Source organism: Rhineura floridana, chromosome 14, assembly GCF_030035675.1.
Source record: "Rhineura floridana isolate rRhiFlo1 chromosome 14, rRhiFlo1.hap2, whole genome shotgun sequence".
NCBI classification, from domain to species: Eukaryota; Metazoa; Chordata; class Lepidosauria; order Squamata; family Rhineuridae; genus Rhineura; species Rhineura floridana.
The window spans coordinates 24,979,631-24,998,742 of NC_084493.1; the positions used below are offsets into that span (position 1 = coordinate 24,979,631).

Consider the following 19,112-nt stretch of genomic DNA (forward strand, 5'->3'; position numbering starts at 1 on the left):
GGAAGATCGTGTGCATGTTAGCTGCAATTAAAAAAAAAAAGCTGAAACGAGGAAACCTATCCTGCAGGTCTGCACAACTTGCAATTCAACAAGCCAAATGTGGCCCACCAGTCATGTATTGTGGCCTGTCTGGCACACGACAACCCCCACTCTCCTGGGGTGATTTCAGCCCCTGTTGGGCCACTATACATAACTTGTGGCCTGCAGCAACACAAGTTGTGCAGGCTTGCTATAGTGTGAGCAAGGTATAGTCTTATCCCAGGAATAGTCCACCCACGAGGGCCGCTGGAAAGGAGAGTAAGGTTTGCAACCTGAGAAATTAGTTTGACGCAGCTTGACTCAGCCCTAGAACGGCAAGAGTCCTGATGGAAATGCAAAAGCAGCGGCTTTGTGTCGCTGAACACAACTGTTAAGCAACACATTATGCACAAGTTGAGAGTAGATCATCATGTGTGCAAAACAAAGGATGTGGCACAACCATTCCTAAGCCACATTCACCAATGGTCGTCCCCCCTCAAGATCACACTGGTGTGTGCCATATTTGGCTTCTCCCTTCCAATTAATCTTGAGAAACACACATAAGTCTTGAACATTAACATTATTCACAGCTGCATCATCAAGACTAAGAACAGTTAAGGTAACCAGTATCACACAAGCAGAAGTAAACTTAACTCTAAACTGCAATGAGGAGAAAGAGAGGGGATTAGAAGTACTCACCTAGAGTTATTCAAAGCTGGAAAAAAACTAAATGTTAGTTAGGCCCTGACCAATCCTGAACTCATTTTGGATGATACTCACCGAGGAGGTACTGCTACAAGACCTGGTCCTGCGTTTCCGGCAGTGATGCTGGTGCTTCCTTGTTCGGTGACGCTCTCTGTCCCGAGATCTTCGATGATGGCGTGAGCGACGTGTAGAGTAATAGTCCTCTCCAAACGATGAGCTTCGTTCTTCAAACCTGTAGACATCACTGTCTGCTCTGTCTCTGTATCTTCTCTGGTATGGCATTCTGTCCTGGCTGAATTGCAATTAAAAACTAGGATTACAAAATAGGCAAGGGAAGTGCTGTGTGCAAACTGTACTAGTCGCTGCTTACTGCCATTTCACTGCTGGGCAGGAAGGGCCTGTTGTGGTAGTTGCAGTAGCAGATATAGTTATAGTAGCAGCCCAAACTCCCAAAACAACTGAGAGCAGTATGAACACACCAGCCTTACTGCACACTCAGCACATGAATCCACCCACTATTGCAGAAGGAGCTCATCCACACAATTCGTAGGCTCTGATATGTCATTACCCACACACAACATTTCACTTTGTAGTTGAGCTGGAATTTCAACTGAGCTATTAGTGAGCCTTTTTTTAAAAAAAGAAGATATTTGCAGCTTGTAATAGAACAGATCTTTTTATAGGAGAAATGGTTTAGGAGTTTTCCTGCCTCTTCCTTCAACCTGCTATAGCAAGCAGCAGGAGACAAGGAAAGAAAGTTGAGGACAGCATCACCAGGCACCGTTCTGAATACAGAAACAGCACCTCCTAGCCCATTTCTCCTGTGTTCCCCATCCTTTCCTGAGTACCCCAAAAATTGCATGTCTCACATCTATCTACCTGTTCATCATCAGAGGCCCTTCTCCAAATGCCCCACTTTCTGAAAGTGGATGGCAGCTGGTAAAAGGGCCTTCTCAGCCACGGTGCTCCATCTCTAGAAGGATCTTCCTAGGAAGGTGTCCCTTGCACTATTATTTTAGCCTTAATTGTGTTTATGATTAGCCAGTCAGAGTGTTTTACTGAAGGGCAGGGTATAATTTATCATCATCATCATCATCTGAGGAGGCTAGACCCAATGAATAACTGGGTTGTTGATAGATTAACTAGGGAACAGAAAACAGCAGCCCTTGGCAAGCATCTCCCGCCCCACCATTGCTGCTTTATCTAGACTGCTGGATGTAGCAAGCAGGAACATTTGACTACAAGTGGGAAAGAAGTGTAGGAGAACAGAATGTGGCTATATGCACTCAACCCCCTCCACAGGGTGCCATGAACGAAGACAGGGGCAAAACATCAGCCCCTGAATCAAGTGTGTTGTCTACTAAATAATTCACAATAACTTCTCAGAAGCTTCTGTGCATAGAAGTCAAATGCTCAACATACCCACCGCACCACTGTAAAAATACCAAACCTTAATGCTGCTAGGATAATGCAACACTTGCTCTTACAAATGCATCATTTATGCATTCATGCAAGCATACAGTTCAGAAAAGACAAATCACGAAGAACTGCCTTTTTATCATTTCTACAGCACTTTATAAGGTACCAACTGTTTTACAATTCACATTTGGCCTCACAACCCTGCAAAGTAGCTACAACTATGTAAGGCAAGAATGAGTTTTATGGCTAAGCAAGGATTTTAATCTGGGTATTCCATATATAAAGCTAACACTCTACCCAGCGTACCACACTAGACAAATTCTTTAAAATGAAACAGGCCAATATTATCCCCTTAATATCTAAAACAAGGTAGCAGTTTCCTCAAGAAATACTTGAGTGACCTTTTATCAACTGCTCCCTCAACAGAGTCTGCTAAGTCAGTAGTCTAATACTGATCTCTCAGTAACATGAAATAGGTTATTTCACACATGCTGCGAAAACAGCTACTGAACTACAACTGTAAGTTACTGCTCACCTTTAAGCTCTCTCCTTCAGTTTAATCTCTGCCAGCTTCAAATGCCCACCCTCTGTCCCCTCCAGCAGAGCAGCCCAATGAAATCCTAAGCAAGTGCAACTATTCCAGGTTGGGAACTGGAATGTAAGGAAGACATCTCACACCTCAGCCCAACTGTTTATTTCAGGAAGAAGGACACTGCTAACATGTACTCAAAACCAACACACAAAGGCATATGCTGCTGTCACTCTCATACAGTGATAACATTTCTGCAGGTGGAAGGGAAGCACGAAGCAGCACAAATCAGAGCTGTGGAGTCAGTATGTCAGACCTTCGACTCCAACTCCTCTATTTTTCTACTGTCCAACTCCAACTCCTTCATAAATGGCAAATGTATATTATTTTATTTATTTATTTATTATTTTATTTATATGCCACCCTTCCTCCCAACAGGAGCCCAGGGCGGCAAACAGAAATGCTAAAAACACTTTAAGACATCATAAAAAGACCTTAAAATACATTAAAACAAAAAAATTAAATTATTAATTTTATTTTGAAGCCGGAGTCGGTACGTTTCTACTGACTCCGACTCCACCCAAAATTGCTTCCGACTCCACAGCCCTGGCACAAATTTGCACATTCTACATCTACTAATTTCAGAAGTTTGGTCTGTTGCATAAGAAGCGTATTTCTGTCAGAACAGAAAAGCAGTTGTACTGGATCAGGCCAAAGCTACCTAGCCCAGCACTCCATTGCCAACGGAGGCCAGGCAGATGCCTATAAGAAGCCCTCTCATGCTGCTGCTCTCCAACATCTGGTATTCAGTGATACACTACATCTGAACTTAAAGGTTCTACACAGCCATCACAGCTAATAGCCACCAATTTTCCTCCATTAATTTGTCTAATCCTGGGATAGCCAACACATTGTCCTTGAGATGCTGTTGTTGGACTCCAACTCCCATCAGCTGCAATTAGTATCAGTCAGAGATTATGACAGTTGCAGTCCAGTAATAACTAGAGGCCACCAAGTTGGCTACCACTGGTTTTAATCCCATCTTAAGTACACTGGCTTCTTAAATTACCATTACCACATCTCGTGGCAGCGAATTTCGCAAATTAATTACATGTTGTTTTGAAGAAGTGCTTTCCTTCACATAACCTCTATAGTCATTTTTGTACAGCATACATGCATTCTCTTGGTGCCACGCTTAAGAAACTCAGCTTTGTTTATTTTATTAGGATTTACACTTTGTTTCATAACCTGCCCTTCCTCGAAGGAGCTTGGGGCAGAAAATATAGTGTTATCCTATTTTATCCTCCCAACCAGCTAAAGCTAGAAACTTATTCGCAGCCAGCCAGCAACCAAGCAGGAATTTGCCCCCCCACCTCTCATTCAAAACGTGACTGCACATAAAAATGAAATTGTGATTTTAAAGACAGCATTCTCCAATAAACAATATATGTAGTATGTACTGCACATATACAACTGAATTCCTAAACTTTTAAATATTTCTAGATAACCACGAGGAAGTGTTTTCAAAGGCTGAATGAAAGCAGTAATAGTTAGACAAGCAGTTAACATTTTGTTTGTTCTAAGTTTCTGACTCCTCCTCCATTTTAGACATTAAAAAACCCACTTATTTCTCCTTGGAGGTTTCCCAATTTTTCCTAGATTCTCTATCCTTAGCCTAGATGTTCCAAGAGCTTACATAATCATTTAGGAGTATTCCATTAGATATTCTCGGATCTCAGTACAAAAGCAGGAAATGGGAGTAACCCATATCTACCAAGAGTTACCAGTCATGATGGCTAAATAGGGTATCATACTCAGAAGCAATACACCTGATTATCAGAGACTGGAATCAAATGACAAAGGATGAACTACTTGTGAGTTCCTGGGGCAGGGAGTGCCAGTGGCACTCTGGAAGCACAGTTCTGGACTAGACAGAACTTGATCTGACCCTGCAAGGTAATTAAGAACACAAGAGCAACCGTGCTGGGCCAGACCAAAAGTTTATTTAGCCTAATATCCTGTTTCCTGCTGTGACCAACCAGGTGCTTCCAGGAAGCTCACAAGCAGAGCATGAAAGCAACAGCTCCTCAGCAACTGGTATTCAGCAAGAAACTGCCTCTGAATCTAGAGGTTCTTTTCAGCTACCATAGCTAACAGCCACTGACATACCTACTCTCCATTCTTATGGAGATGACATAAAGGGCTGGAAAGAACTTTGGTATCTACAACTGCAACTTAGAAGAACAATTTAGTTCCTAAACAGGCACTGACTATGCAGGTACAAATGCTTGCCCCAAGCAAGAGCTCCTTGCTCACCTTCTAGAACGTGATCTCCTTGAAAGATCCCGTCGAGTTGGGTATCGTGCTCTTCCATCATGTTGCTCTCTGCTGCAAGATCGTCTCCTCTTCCATCTGTGGCTCATGTAGGGCTCCTGCTCAGGGGAGCGGTAGCGTTTACAGTGATGCATCTAGACACAAGGAAGGTACTTGCATGAACACCAAAACAACCTCACTAGCAAAATAAGCTCATCCCAGCAATCTTCAGCAATTTTAGCCCACAACATTTTATCACCTTTCATAAACTCACAACTCTTGCTAGATTTTAAACATTTGTGTTTTAAAAACAGCTTTGAAAGAATCAAGCTAGTGCGGTATGAAACCCAAGAATATTCATATCAGTGGCAGTAAAAGCACCTTTGTGACATAAGCAAGAGATTCACTAAGAGCTATCTTGTTAAAGGAATACTACCTATTTACACCCTACACTTTCAGAAAAGTTATAACTTTAATAAGAGAGACATAAAATGAGCTGTGTAAAGGGACTGAACACTAGAATTCATTTCTTGCCAGCAATCCTATTTGAGAAGTTATTCTTATGCAAAGAGTTTTCAGGACCTCACAATAGATCAGTTTCATTACTGCCTCCCCCAGTTTCTAAGAGTGCTGTTTATGAATCTTGCAATTACAGGTTGATATTAAGCCAATTGATCTAAAATAAACTGAATTAAAATATTCTTATTCCAGCTATTTTCTCAAGATCATTCCAGGCATATTGACTGATTGATTTATCAAATTGATATTTATTTATTTATTAATCAATCAATTGATTTCTATCCCGCCTTTCCTCCCAGCAGAAGCCCACCTTTCCTGACAGTACAAACAGCTAATCATCATGAAGTACAAAAACACAAGCATTTGTTTACAACAATGCATTCAATACATATTTTGCAGTTTCGAAAGATACACCACAATTAAATATGTTTGACAGCTATATATTATTGACAGTTTCACATTGTTCTTCACCTGTAGTTTTGTGTTTTGCTAAATAAGATTAAAGCAAGTGTAAATTGTAGTTTTTTTTCTATATAAAGATGCTTATTCATTAACTGAAACATGCAACAAGTTGTTTCTTTTAAAGGGATGCTACTCCGATATAGTGTACTTGTTTCACTTTCTACACTATCTGGCATCATGTCATCGCTATGAAGTTACCAGAAAATAACTGCTTGAGCAAATACTAAATAAATGCGTTAATTGGAACTTACAGCAGAAAATCAATTTCCCACTCAACAGCAAGGATATGCTGGTAACAAAAGGTGGTTCTCTACTGCCACAACCACTAAAATTAATGTAACAAAAATTTAATGTCCTCCCAAGTATATAAAATTGTACATGAATTAACAGTGCAGGAGAAGATACTGTTGGTCAAGTATGGCAAGGTTATGGGTCGTATTCAACTAAGTCCTACTCAGAGTGGACCCAATGAAATTAATGAGCCTAGGTTAGTCATGTCCATTAATTTCAATGGGTCCAATCTGAGTAGGACTAGAATTTAATATCACCCTACATAATCTGGTACATCTTGAAATGTTTTCTTAGGCAGTTCACATAATAATTCTGTGTTGCTTTCATACTTCTCCATTTGCTTCACTTCCCCCATGGCCTATTTTTGTTAATCAAGGTTAACCTTTAATAATGAGTGGAAGACCAAGCTGGTATATTGATACACATGCTTGCCACAGCAAAAATTATACATGTTTTTGTCTTAAAAAAAAGTTTATCAATATGATTTTTAAAAGGAATGCATTGGTTGTTTCAAGAAGAAACAGTTCACTGTGCTTTTCTGTGTTGTTCCGTTTTTCTTTGGTGATATTTAACTTTCACTGCTATCACCTATGATTTAATTAAACTATTAATTAAATATTAGTTTCCTGGATTTGGAAAAAGTATTTTTCTGCTGAGGTACTGGGGCCACAAAGACCCCAATTAAGGATGATAGAAGCTATAAACCACAGTTTCTGCAGAAAGGCTGGATATAAATTATTGCAATAAATAAATGCAGCAGTAAAACATCCACCCAGCAAAGTTCAGTGAATTACATTAGGGAACTATACAGCAGTGTCTCCTAAAAAGGTGTAAGACTCTTTCTGCTATTCTGTTTTCCTCTCCTTGCCCCCAGCATAAATTAGGCAGGTTGGCCCTCACTGAGTTATGCTATAGTACAGAGGAGTAGCCATATTGGTGGCTGCAGAAAAAATAATAAAGAAGTCTTGCAGCATCTTAAAGGCTAACTTTTATTATGGCATAAGCTTTCATAAAAGTGGACTCAGCTCCACAAAGCCTTTTATCAAGATAAATATGATAGTTTTCAAGGTGTGTAAAGAATTCTTCCCAAACGCCCAGAATAGTCACCAGCCCCAAGACCTAGACAGAATATTCATCAGTCTCCCTACTTAAACCGAAACCCAATCAGTGAGCCTCAGGTGAAAAGATAGGACTAGGCTGAGTTGGGAAAGGCAGGTGCGGGAAAAGAACTGGGTTGTCCCAAAGCATCGGAGGAAAGGATAAAAAGACAATCCACAAGCCTCTTGGGAGGAGGAAAAACAGGAGAACAAACACCTAAACGTTTCAGAAGTAAGAGGATCTGGCCTGAGCGTCTTTGGAGGGAGAGGCCAGCTGAGGATGAGTTAAGAGAGACATCAACTGGAAGCATGGGAGTTGCCTGGCCTGCTGGGGAAGATAAGCCTGCCTTCTGGGACCAGCTATTTTTTTCCTGCCAAAGAGTGTGCCCTTGTTGCCCACGCAGCTTGCACTGAAGTAGAGAAGATGTTGTCCTGGGAAGGCTAACCTCAAGGTTGAAGCTAGTGGAGAGTAGCATCTTGAGTTAATAAACAAGGCGCTCTTAACTTCATCTCCGCACCCAATTCAGCTGGCCCCACCAGTAGTGACTAGTTGTGAAACAGGATTGCAAATTGTAATTCTGAAAATGTCTTTTACCTTTATTTTTTAAAAACAGGCCTCACACACAGTGCCTAGATTTCAGGTTTCCACAACAGAGTAGCAGGAATGGGATAAGTACAGAATACCAGCTCTAGAATAGGGCAGAACACAAGGTGTCTTGGACTGGAAAAAAAGGAAATTGACCTAATCTGAGAGTCTCAAAATAAAAGCACACTCAAATCTGCCATCTCTTTTACATCAGGGCTAAGCATTAATCAATTAATCCACCATAGATGTGTTTTTCAATTCTAAACTGTGAAAAGTGTATTCAGAGCTTAATTCACGCACACACAGAAAAAAGCAAGAACATTCATACACAAAGCAAAGCTTGCTTCCTTTCTTTGCTGTGAAAAAGACCATGCTGGTTTTAAACTCAGAAAACCCATTAGTGAATGCATACAAACCCATATATGTTCATTTGAAATTATTTTTCAAGTAACTGAAAATACATCTGAGAGTTAGCCAAGTAAATAATACTCTTTACCAGTAATCTCAAACATTTCTATTTCATATCTTGTAATGACCAGGAATAAACTTTTATTTGGGTGGGATGGTTTGCAATTTGAGGCGGGGGGCATTCATTATTTATTATTTAAATTTGTATGCCACTTTTCCATACAAATATGTTCAAAGCACTTACAGCAGCACAAAAATGCAAGTAACTGCATTAATATAACAAACATTATAACATTTAAATAATCATAAAACAATCAATTAAAATAGATCAATTAATGACCAATATAACAAACATTCCCATACAATAATATAGTCTATAGAAAAGCTATTCCTTAAAACGTATTCCCAAAATGACTAACAATATTTACATTGGCACTAACACTATTCTCTGTGTAGGTCAGAGTTCAACACATTGAGGTGTTCTTGGAAATTGAAGCACATGTATACTTTCACACCTAAGTATGCATGTGCTTAAATTCCACAGAACACCTCAGTAGTTGGAATGGTCCAACCACAGTTAGCCCTGTGAACTTACTTCTTTTGTATCCTTTAAATAAGAATTGCCTTACCAGGTGAGACCAAAGGCCCATCTCATCCAACATTCTATCTGCAACAACAGCCTCGACAAAGCTCACAAGCAGGGCATGATGGCGATAGCTATTCCCCATTTGTTCCCTTCATCTAGTAATCAGACATGCTGCCTCTGAAGACAAAGGCTCCATTTTAGCTACCACGACTAGCAAACCCATAAATTTGTCTTTTAAAAGCCATCAAATCCAGTGCCAATGATTCAAAAGTAGAAACACCACTGCATTTAAAAAAACAAAACTTCCATTTGTTTGCTCCAAACCTACTGCCAAATAATTAGGTAACTCTCTTGCTAAATGAAGGGTGATTTCTCCCTATTATCCATATGAGTTTAAAATTTTAAGAAAACGTTGTGAAATATTTCTCCAGTTACCTTGAACTAAAAAGTTACTGCCTGTGGTTCACATGGAACAGATTAATATACTGGCCTTAAAAAACTCTTTTTGTTTGTAAGCCTGATGGCAAGGTGTCTCTCTCTCTCTCTTTTAAATGATGTGAGCTACTTTGGAAGACAATAATTGTCTGAAAAGTGGGATAAAAATTGAGCAAATGAATAAAATGCAACCCCCCCAAAAAAACCCATTATATTCCAAGTATTTATCAAAGGAAATTTAATATATCCTCCCCAAATGATCCTGAGAGCCACAGGTCCAGTCTATTTAATCACCATCTTTAAAAGGACTATACAAAGAGCTATCCCAAGATCCAGCCCATACAGTCAGCAGCATCATGTCCTTTATAAGGAAGAGGAATGCTTTTGGTTTCTAGCTGTTGTTGCTTTTTAGAAATGCTAGGATTTTGTTGGCCTGAATTTTTGTAAATTGTATTGTTTTTATTTGTATTCTGTATCTGCATTTTTCTATTTGTTTGTAAGTCACCTTGGGGGCCTTTTTGGCCAAAAGGCAGCCTAGAAATAAACCATAACATAACATCATGGAACCCACCATGATCTTTAAAAAATGCTTTAAGTGCAAAACAACCATGTCTCATATGCAACTATTTAAGAGGAAATCACAAAAGAAATGGTTCTCTCAGCTGGTCAATCTCTGTCTGCACTACAAAATTCACATGATTGAATTTTCCTCTGTAAAAGAAATAAATTCCTGCACAACCTGTTTAACTTAAGACACCTCATCTGTATATATGCAGAATCATAGAATAGTAAGAGTTGGAAGGGGCCTATACGGCCATCAAGTCCAACCCCTTACTCAATGCGCAAAAGGGCTATGCTGCCCACTTGCCAGTCATTGAAGCACTGTACTAAACAGCAAATCCTGAGGGTAAATTACTAACCAGGATCTGATTATCACTATTGTTTAGTTCTCACAGGATGTTGTGCTACTTTTATATGCTGCCCTTCCTTCAGGGAGCTCAAGGCAGCATGTATGGTTTTCCCTTTGCTTGCTTTTATCCTCACAACAATGTTTCTAATAAATGTATATACACTGTCCTTCAATAGGGCCCTTCGATATTGCTTTTCAATGGTTATGTAAACCAGTGTGATTTATATAGAAGGGAAAAAATAAAAAAACAAATTAAGCTACAGGACCATTCAGCAAGAAAACAACTAAAGGGCAGCAAGGTCAGATAAAGCCTAAGATTAAGTCTAAAAGGATCTAGGATTTTATTTTATTTTTTATAAAAAGATCTTTGGTAACAAAAGGGCAACAAAGTAATCATCAGGTGAACCTCTCTGGGAAAAACATTCTAAAATTGGGAAGACCAGCACTAAGAAGACCCTCTGCCTGGTAGCCATGCACGCTTTTAAAAACGTGAGTGAGTACTCTCATGTCCTGCTTGTGGACATCTGGTTGGCCACTGTGAGGAAATAGAATGATGGACAACATAGATTTTTGGTCTGATGCAGCAGGGATCCATTGTTCTAACAAAGTGGTGAGGAATGTATGGTCTTCCAGATGTTGTTGGATTCCAATTCCCATCAGTCCCAGCCAGCATAGCCAAAGAGATGATGGAAGTGGGAAACCAGCAATATAAGGAGGACTGCAGGTCCTCCATTTCTCTTCTTTAGAAGACTACAGTTTGGCTAAGATTGGTGGGGAGATCCAGAGGTTGGGAGCTGTATTTTAAAAAATCACCACCATCCCTCCTTATTTTGGGGCAGGTGTATTAAATCTGAAGGCCTTCTATTATGAAATCAGTGCTCAAATTATGGGTGGGGGCGATGTGGGGTAGTTCTACCGACAGCTGGAGAATGGGAAAACCCATTTCCCCCACTACATTATTTATGAAACCCAAGGTAGCTTACATGGTTCCCAGGTGGTCTCCCATCCAAGCACTGACCCGACCCGACCCTGTTTAGCTTCAGCTATGTGCCTTGAGAGCACAGCATGGGACTTCTATAATTTGAAAACTGGTTTAGTGCTAAAAACCCTTCAGATTTAATATACCCCACACCAACACGCGCAGTAGGTCAGATGTCTGAGAGATTCTCCAAATGTTGCTGGACCCCGACCCCCGACTATTAGCTATGGAGGGTCACAGGTTGCCCATCCCGTGCAATGAGGAGAGGAAGGCCGTGAACAGCCGTTTCCCCGATGCAAGAGCCGCGGAGAGGCATCAACATTCCGCGAGATTTGCTACCTGGTATCGCGACATCCGCGAGCCCGAGTCCGCGACAGCAGCTGTTTGCTTCCCACCAGGGTGGAAGGGCTACGACAAGGCCTTGAGGGGCGTGGCCAGCCCTCCTGTGACGGAGGGGCAAAAACCCCTCCTCCTCCCTTCAGGTCGACGCTCTCCGTTCACAGATTGTAAAGCTTGGCCAAGTCCGACTAGGCCCGACGGTGCGAGGCTGAAGCCTTTCTTGTCTCCCGCTTTCGGGACTCCTTGTCCCACCACCCCGCGGCGAAGGGGCTCCGTTCCTCACCACTATTTCCGTCTCCTCCGTCTTTCTTGTCGTGCCCCTTCTTCTGCAGGGGCAGGGGAGGCGGCGGCGGCGACGAAAACGACACCTAGCACATGCGCACTCCGTCGCTCTATGGCTGATGGAAGACGCCGTGCCGGCTAGAGCGGCCGGCGCTGTTCCCCTCCTCCTCTTTTCCTGACGCTACGTTTCGAGGAGCGCGGCCGCTCTACCCCTCCGACTTTGTTGCAGAGGAGGACTGCGGCAAAGAAGGAGAGAGGGGAAGAGAACGGAGTGATGCTGTGGCGGTCAAAGGGGATGGGGTCTTCATGGGTTTTGGCTGTCTCTTCCGGTTCGGGATTGCAGGGAGGAGGAAATACATAATAACGTACATACTTGTATTCTTTACCTGCCGTTTGTTCTTTGTATTTTGAAAATAAAAATTAAAAACTCATATAAAACAAAGCAAGGTTTAGACTTTCGTTGCAATGTTTAGAATAAGCTTGACAACGATTCTCCCCGCTCCACTCTGTCATGGCTCCTGAATTTATTATGGGCAGGGATCCATTCCTCAGTGGCACTTTGCACGCAGGAGGTCTAAAATTCTATCCTTGCCATCTTCAGCCAAAGATATCAGCAATGAGGTCAGCGGCAAGATCTCTGGAGGGTGGGCACTTTCACCTCACCCCCCCCCAAAAAAAAGAACACACACCTGGCCATTAGCATGGGTTAATTTATATGTCAGGGTGGTTTATAACAGATGCTATTGGAGGTCGCTGATTCACAGGGTCGCCATAACTCGTAATCGACTTGAAGGCATATAACAATAACAAAATGTATATGTATAGATGCAATTTTAGAAATAATTAGAATTATATAAATAGAAACACAATACAAAGAGTGCCCATGTAGTGAGGGGCAAGAAATTCGATTCGGTTTGCATTTCAAGCTGAAACGATCAAATTTGCACTTTGTGAAACAATATGAGAACCTATACACAGACATCCTTTGATATTCACACTTATTTGAATGTTGCAATGCAGTTCACCCACCAAATAATGTTTACAAAAGTGTACATAAAAATGAATGTATGAGTGAAAATAACACAGAAATTATGTGATAAGAAATTGCTTGCAAAAATGTGTACATTAGTCAAAACTGCCTACAAAAATGTGCTTGTTAGGAGAAATTTGCACTAAAATGCTGGAGAATTTTTATTAGGATTTTTTTTAATACCGAATTTAAGATTGGAAAAATGAGAAACTGAGAAAACCAAAATTGACAGGTATCTCCATCCCTAGTGCCCATGTGACCTGTGTGCCCGCTTACTTAGTCTGCTGTCCGGGTACTAACTACTGATGAGCAACTTCAAGGCTCCTCTTGCTCTCCTTTCTTTATCTGTGAAACCAGATTTGGAACAAACAGCCCTTCAAATAGAGTAGGGGTGGGAAATCTCTGATCCACAGGCCAAGCTTGGCGTTGAGGCCATTCCCCCCCGCAAACACGCCTACCCACACCACACTTGACATCATATTATATGCAACATCCAGTGTGGGGCAAGCAGAGACACGAGTGCCAGTGCACAAGTAGGAGCCTTAAAGTGCACTCCTGAGAAAGCAGGCTTCAGCTGTGCCATCCATCAGCCAATTGGTGGTAGACCAGGTTCACAGGGGCGGGAGTTCTACTGGTCGGTCCAGTTGCTCAGGAACCCTTGGAACAGTCTAAGGCCTCCTGTGACAAATTGGCAAAGCACTTTGCTGATAAAATCGAACACCTGAGGAGCTCGATTCTGTGTGCCGTGGATACAGTGAGTGAGCTAGAGTTGACCAGTTGCAAACCGGTCAAATGGGATCGATTCCAGCCTCTTCCTGCTGAGGATGTGGACAAGGTGCTCTCATCTGTAAGGCCTACCACCTGTCTAAATGACCCTTGCCCATCGTGGCTCCTTATGAGCTGCAAAGAGAGATTGGGTGAGGGGATCAAGGCAATGGTTAATGCATCCTTGCAAGAGGGTGTTATGCCACTAGCCCTCAAGGAGGCTATTATTAAACCCATCTTAAAGAAGTCCTCCTTGGATCCCCAGATCTTAAACAACTTCTGCCCAATTTCGAACTTACCATTCTTGGGCAAGGTCATTGAGAGAGTGGTGGCAAATCAGTTGCAGACACACTTGGATGAAACGGATTATCTAGATCCATACCAATCGGGTTTCAGGACTGGACATGGAACTGAAACAGCCTTGGTCGCTCTGGTAGATGATATGAGGAGGGCACTGGATAGGGGAGAATTCACCTTCCTTGTCCTCCTGGATCTCTCAGCAGCTTTTGATACCATAGACCACGGTATCCTTTTAGATCGCCTGGAGAGTTTGGGATTGGGAGGCACGGTTTTACGGTGGTTCCAGTCCTTTCTCTCTGATAGGTGCCAACAGGTAGCATTGGGTGATGAGGTTTCAGACCCTTGGCCTCTCAATTGTGGTGTGCCACAGGGTTCTATCCTCTCTCCCATGCTATTTAACATCTATGTAAAGCCGCTGGGAGAGATCATCAGGAGATTTGGTCTGCAGTGTCACCAATATGCGGATGACACTCAGCTCTATCTCTCATTTAAATCTTCACCAGAGAGGGCTGTGGAGACCATGTCCAAGTGCCTGGAATCCATGAGTGGATGGATGGGCAGGAACAGGTTGAAGTTGAACCCTGATAAGACCGAGGTACTACTTGTGGGAGACAAGGGAGGGTTAGGAGATGTTGACCTGGTGTTTGGTGGGGTGGAGTTGCCCCTACAGGACCAGGTCCGCAGCCTCGGGGTTGTTCTTGATTCCAAGCTGTCCATGGAGGCTCAGATTTCGGCTGTGAGCCGGGCAGCTTGGTATCAATTACACCTTATACGTAGGCTGCAACCCTACCTCCCTGTTCAACAGCTCCCGCTCGTGGTGCATGCCCTGGTCACCTCTCGATTGGACTACTGTAATGCGCTCTACGTGGGGTTACCCTTGAAAACGACCCGGAAATTACAGCTTATACAGAATGCAGCGGCGCGCTTACTTACCAACAGCCGCCAACGGGATCACATCACGCCAGTGTTGTTTGACCTACACTGGCTGCTGGTTGTTTTCCGGGACCGATTCAAGGTGTTGGTCTTAACCTTTAAAACCCTGTACGGTTTCGGCCCAGCTTACCTGAAAGAGCGCCTCCACCGCCACCAATTATGCCGCCCAACTAGATCAGCCACACAAGGCCTTCTCTCAATCCCGCCAACCAAAACAGCTAGGTTGGTGGGTACTAGGGAGAAGGCCTTTTCTGTGGTGGCCCCCGCTCTCTGGAACTCCCTCCCATATGATCTTCGACATGCCCCTTCCCTAGATGTATTCCGCAAGGCCCTGAAGACGTGGCTATTCCAGCAAGCCTTTGAGGTCATTGGGTAAATCACTATGATTCTGTCATTTATCGTATGTTGTTATTATAATTGCTTTTATATGTATTGATGACTGTCCAGTATTTTACCTATTGTTATTAATGTGATTACATCTGTTATTGTATTTTATCTCTTTTAATGTACGTCGCCTAGAGTGGCTAATTGCCGGATAGGCGACAAACAAATTAAATATTATTATTATTATTATTACAGGCATGGGGCCACCATACAAAAGGACCTGCCTCTGGTACTTGCTACTAACATGATCAATCTTACTGGTGATCAGAAAGCAGGGTTCCTGTGGATGATCATAGGCTCTGGATAGGTTTATATGAGTGTAGGCCAGGGATAGGAAACCTGTAGCCCTACAGATTTTGTTGGACTCCAACTCCCATCAGTCTGAGACAGGATGAACAATGGTTAGGGGTGGCCTGCTGAATGGGCTGTTCTAGCAAGTAACTTCAGGACTTCAAAGTGCCCAATCACCTGACATTGTGATTTGGGCCACTAGGCTGTATTTGACACCCCTGAAATAGACAATGCCTTCAAATGGACCATTACCTATCAACCTTTCAAGCAGAGGACTGTTCTCTGTAAAGTAGGACACATGGCCACCTTAGACTTTTGCCAGGGGCCCTGAAGAAATGCTGTCAATCAGAGTAGACAGTACTGAGTGGGATGTACTACTGGTCTGTCTCATTATAAGGCAGCTTCATATGTTCAATAATCTGTAACAGGCAGAAGTTCAACAAATGGAGATCAGTTAAGAGAAAGTCTTTGCCAGTTGAATTTCTGACTGGCATATTCCAGGTAAATGGTTGTTGGGCTTTTGGACATGTGTTTTTGATAGGGTGCAGGTATCAGCTATGAACCTTGAGGACTAGTGATCTGAGACCAGGCTATTTGAAGGACCACTCACACCAGTAATGCGGAACCTGTAGTTCTCCAGATGTTGCTGGACTCCAACTCTCACCATCACTGACCATTGTTCATGCTATCTTAGACTGATGGGAGTTGGTCCAACAAAATCTGCAAGGTTAACGGTTTCCTATTCCTGGCCTATATTCATATATACACATATCCAGGGCCTACGATCAGCCACAGGAACCCTGCTTTCCAATAATCAGTAAGATTGATCAAGTTAGTAGGAAGCATCAGGGGCAGGTCCTTTTGTGTCATGGCCCCATTCCTTTGGAACCCCTACCCTCAAGAACTTGGTTTGCCCCCCTCTCTTGTGGTTCTCCAACAGATCCTTATTTTTTAATTTTTATTCCATCAAGTTTTTCACTGATGTTATTGGCTCACTACGTTTTCCTCTGATACTGTTTGATGGATTGCTTTGGCATTTATTGCTTGGGCATTTGTTGTTCTGGAACATCTGTTTATTCTCCTTCCTTTGCCAGCATTTTAATTTTAATTTTCAACCTAACATCCAGGATGATCCAGCCTAATTAATTGTTTTGATGGACTTCAAAGCTTGCTCAGTTCTATGTGACTTTTAGTGGACCCCTGCTAAAGATAATTGCCCTGCAGTGACTTTTGGATTTTCCCTCCTAATGAGCCAGTATGGCCATCTGCTATATAACAGCACAATCCTTATAATGTGTAGTCAGTCCTACTGATTTCAATAGGGCTTGCTCCCAGGAAAGTGGGGTCAGGACCCCAGTCTTAGCATAAAATTATAGAGTTCAGTGCAGAATCTACAATGCAAGATACAGCTACAGGTGCCTCCAGAGTGTCAGCATTTTTCAGGAGGGATTCTAGCACATACTGCAGCTTTAAGTTTGCACAGTTAAAGTGGATTTAAACAACTCTGTCTCCTTAGCACAACAAATCCATTAAGGAAAAAAAACAAACCCTGCCTTTTTTGTGTTTTTGAAATCAATGAGGAAACAAACTGAAAAATGTGTAATGAAAACATCATTAACAAAAAGATGTGAAAACACCCCGCACGTAAATCAAGATGAATGCAGGATGAACACTTATTGTCATATAACTGCCCTACAAGCAAATGAGAAGAAATGCTCAATAAAGACCAGACTTAGGCAGCATACAGACCATACCTTTAAAACATGTGATTTCCTTCCCATAAATCCTCCACTGTAGTTTGTTAGGATTGCTGGGAAATATAAACTCTGTAAACTACAGTTCCCAGGGTTCTTTGGAGAAAGTTATGTGCCTTAAATGTGCTTTAAATGTATGCTGTGTTTTCAGCTATAGTCTAACCACTGCATAAGCTTTGTGCAAACAAATCAGGATGAATGTTCAGTCAACGGGTCATCTGGAGGGATCCCTGCAACATTCATGAAGGATGGCCATCCAGCCTCTGCTTAAATACTTCCAGCAAAGGAGAGTCCACCAAATCCTGAGGCAGTCTGTTCCTCTGTTAAACATCTCGTAGTGTTAGGCAGTATCTCCTAAAGTTTAGCAGAAATCTGCTCCCTTGCCATTTCCACCCATTGAACAGAGGCCCATCTAGCCCAGTATCCTGTTCTCAGAGTGGCCAACTAGATGTCCCAATTGTCATGGAAATTTGTATATGTATGCAGAGATCATCAGCCGCCTGAGATGTGTGTGTGCCAGTGTGTAATAATGTGTGTGTGCAAGGCTTTTACCCTGCATTTAGATCACTGAGACTTTCAAGACTTAAAATAAGAAAAGCTACTTTATTTATAGAAATACATAGTAGATAGGAAAGGCATACCTAGTTCTACCTAAGTAATTAAGTTGGAGGTACAACGCCCAGATGTGGAGAGAGAGCAAAGACGGAGATGCCTCCTATCTCCTCAGACAGTCAAAGATGAAGACAAAGGAAGTGGGGGCAGATAAGCTTCCCTGAGCATATCAGTTTACAACAGAAGGAAGTGAGGCAGAGAAGAGCACAGGTAAACGTAGGCAAGCCTAGCCAGCTGGAGGACCCTCACTCTATCTTCCTTCTGGAATACAAACATAAGAACCCAAACAGGAGTTGCTCTTGCCCCACTTCCAACATTAATGGGAAGCCCGCAAGCAGGACCTGAGCACAAGAGCACTCTCCCCTCCTGCAGTTTTCAGTAACTGGTTTGCAGAAGCATATTGCCTCTACAATGGAGGTAGAATGTAGTCATCAGGGTTAGTTGTAGCCATCGATAGCCTATTCCTTCATGAAGGAGTCTAACCTTCTTTTAAAGCCATCCAAGCTGGTGGCCATCACTGCCTTTTGTGGGAGCGAACTCCATAGTCTAACCATGCGCTACGCAAAGAAGTACTTTTCTTTTGTCTGTCTTGAATCTTCCAATATTCCACTTCATTGGATGTCCACGAGTTCTAGTGTTATACGAGAGGGAGAGAAAAAAATTCTCTGTCTTCGCCCTCTGGAGAAACAGAGAACAAGCCTGTCCTATCTTCTGTACCACAGTCTTTCAGATATCTGAAGATAGCTCTCACATCTACTTTTAACATTCTGTTCTCCAGGCCAATATATGCCTAGTTCTTTCAACAGTCTTGGGCTGTGTATGCACCATAGATTTAAAGCACATTATTTAAAGCACCCCACCCTCCAAGAATCTTGACAACTGTAGTTTGTTAAGGGTGCTGAGAACCCTGTAGGTCTGTGAGGGGTGAACTACAGTTCCCAGGATTCTTTGGGGATAAATGAGCTTTAGACTAAGGCTAGCTTACTTCTGAGTAGACATGGATTGCAACCCATAATGACAATTGTTTGCTATTAGGGAGCTCCTATGAGCGACTGAGGTTGTTTTGTTTTTATGGTATAATAGGATGGTTCACAAACCTATTTTCCCACAAATCACTTGAAAATTGCTGAGGGTCTCGGGCCACTTAATTATTTTTCTGTCTGTT

At 42.3% G+C, this 19,112-nt stretch overlaps 1 protein-coding gene across 4 annotated transcripts in view; it reads right to left on the reverse strand.

The window, feature by feature from the left end:
• The window catches only part of CLK3 (CDC like kinase 3), a 29,099-nt gene extending 17,011 nt beyond the window's left edge, over positions 1-12,088 (reverse strand). Inside the window, exons 1-4 of one of the 4 annotated variants that reach the window (XM_061595815.1) lie at positions 11,597-12,088; positions 7,949-8,042; positions 4,988-5,139; positions 799-1,015 (exon numbers count right to left, since the gene is read on the reverse strand). In XM_061595815.1, coding sequence (XP_061451799.1) covers positions 799-1,015; positions 4,988-5,139 — 369 coding nt within the window. In that variant the 5' untranslated portion in view covers positions 7,949-8,042; positions 11,597-12,088. Of the gene's footprint in view, positions 1-798; positions 1,016-4,987; positions 5,140-7,948; positions 8,075-11,596 lie in introns of all 4 variants that reach the window. The other 3 variants (XM_061595814.1, XM_061595816.1, XM_061595813.1) reach the window with 3 other exon arrangements.
• Between the last annotated feature and the right edge of the window lie 7,024 nt (positions 12,089-19,112).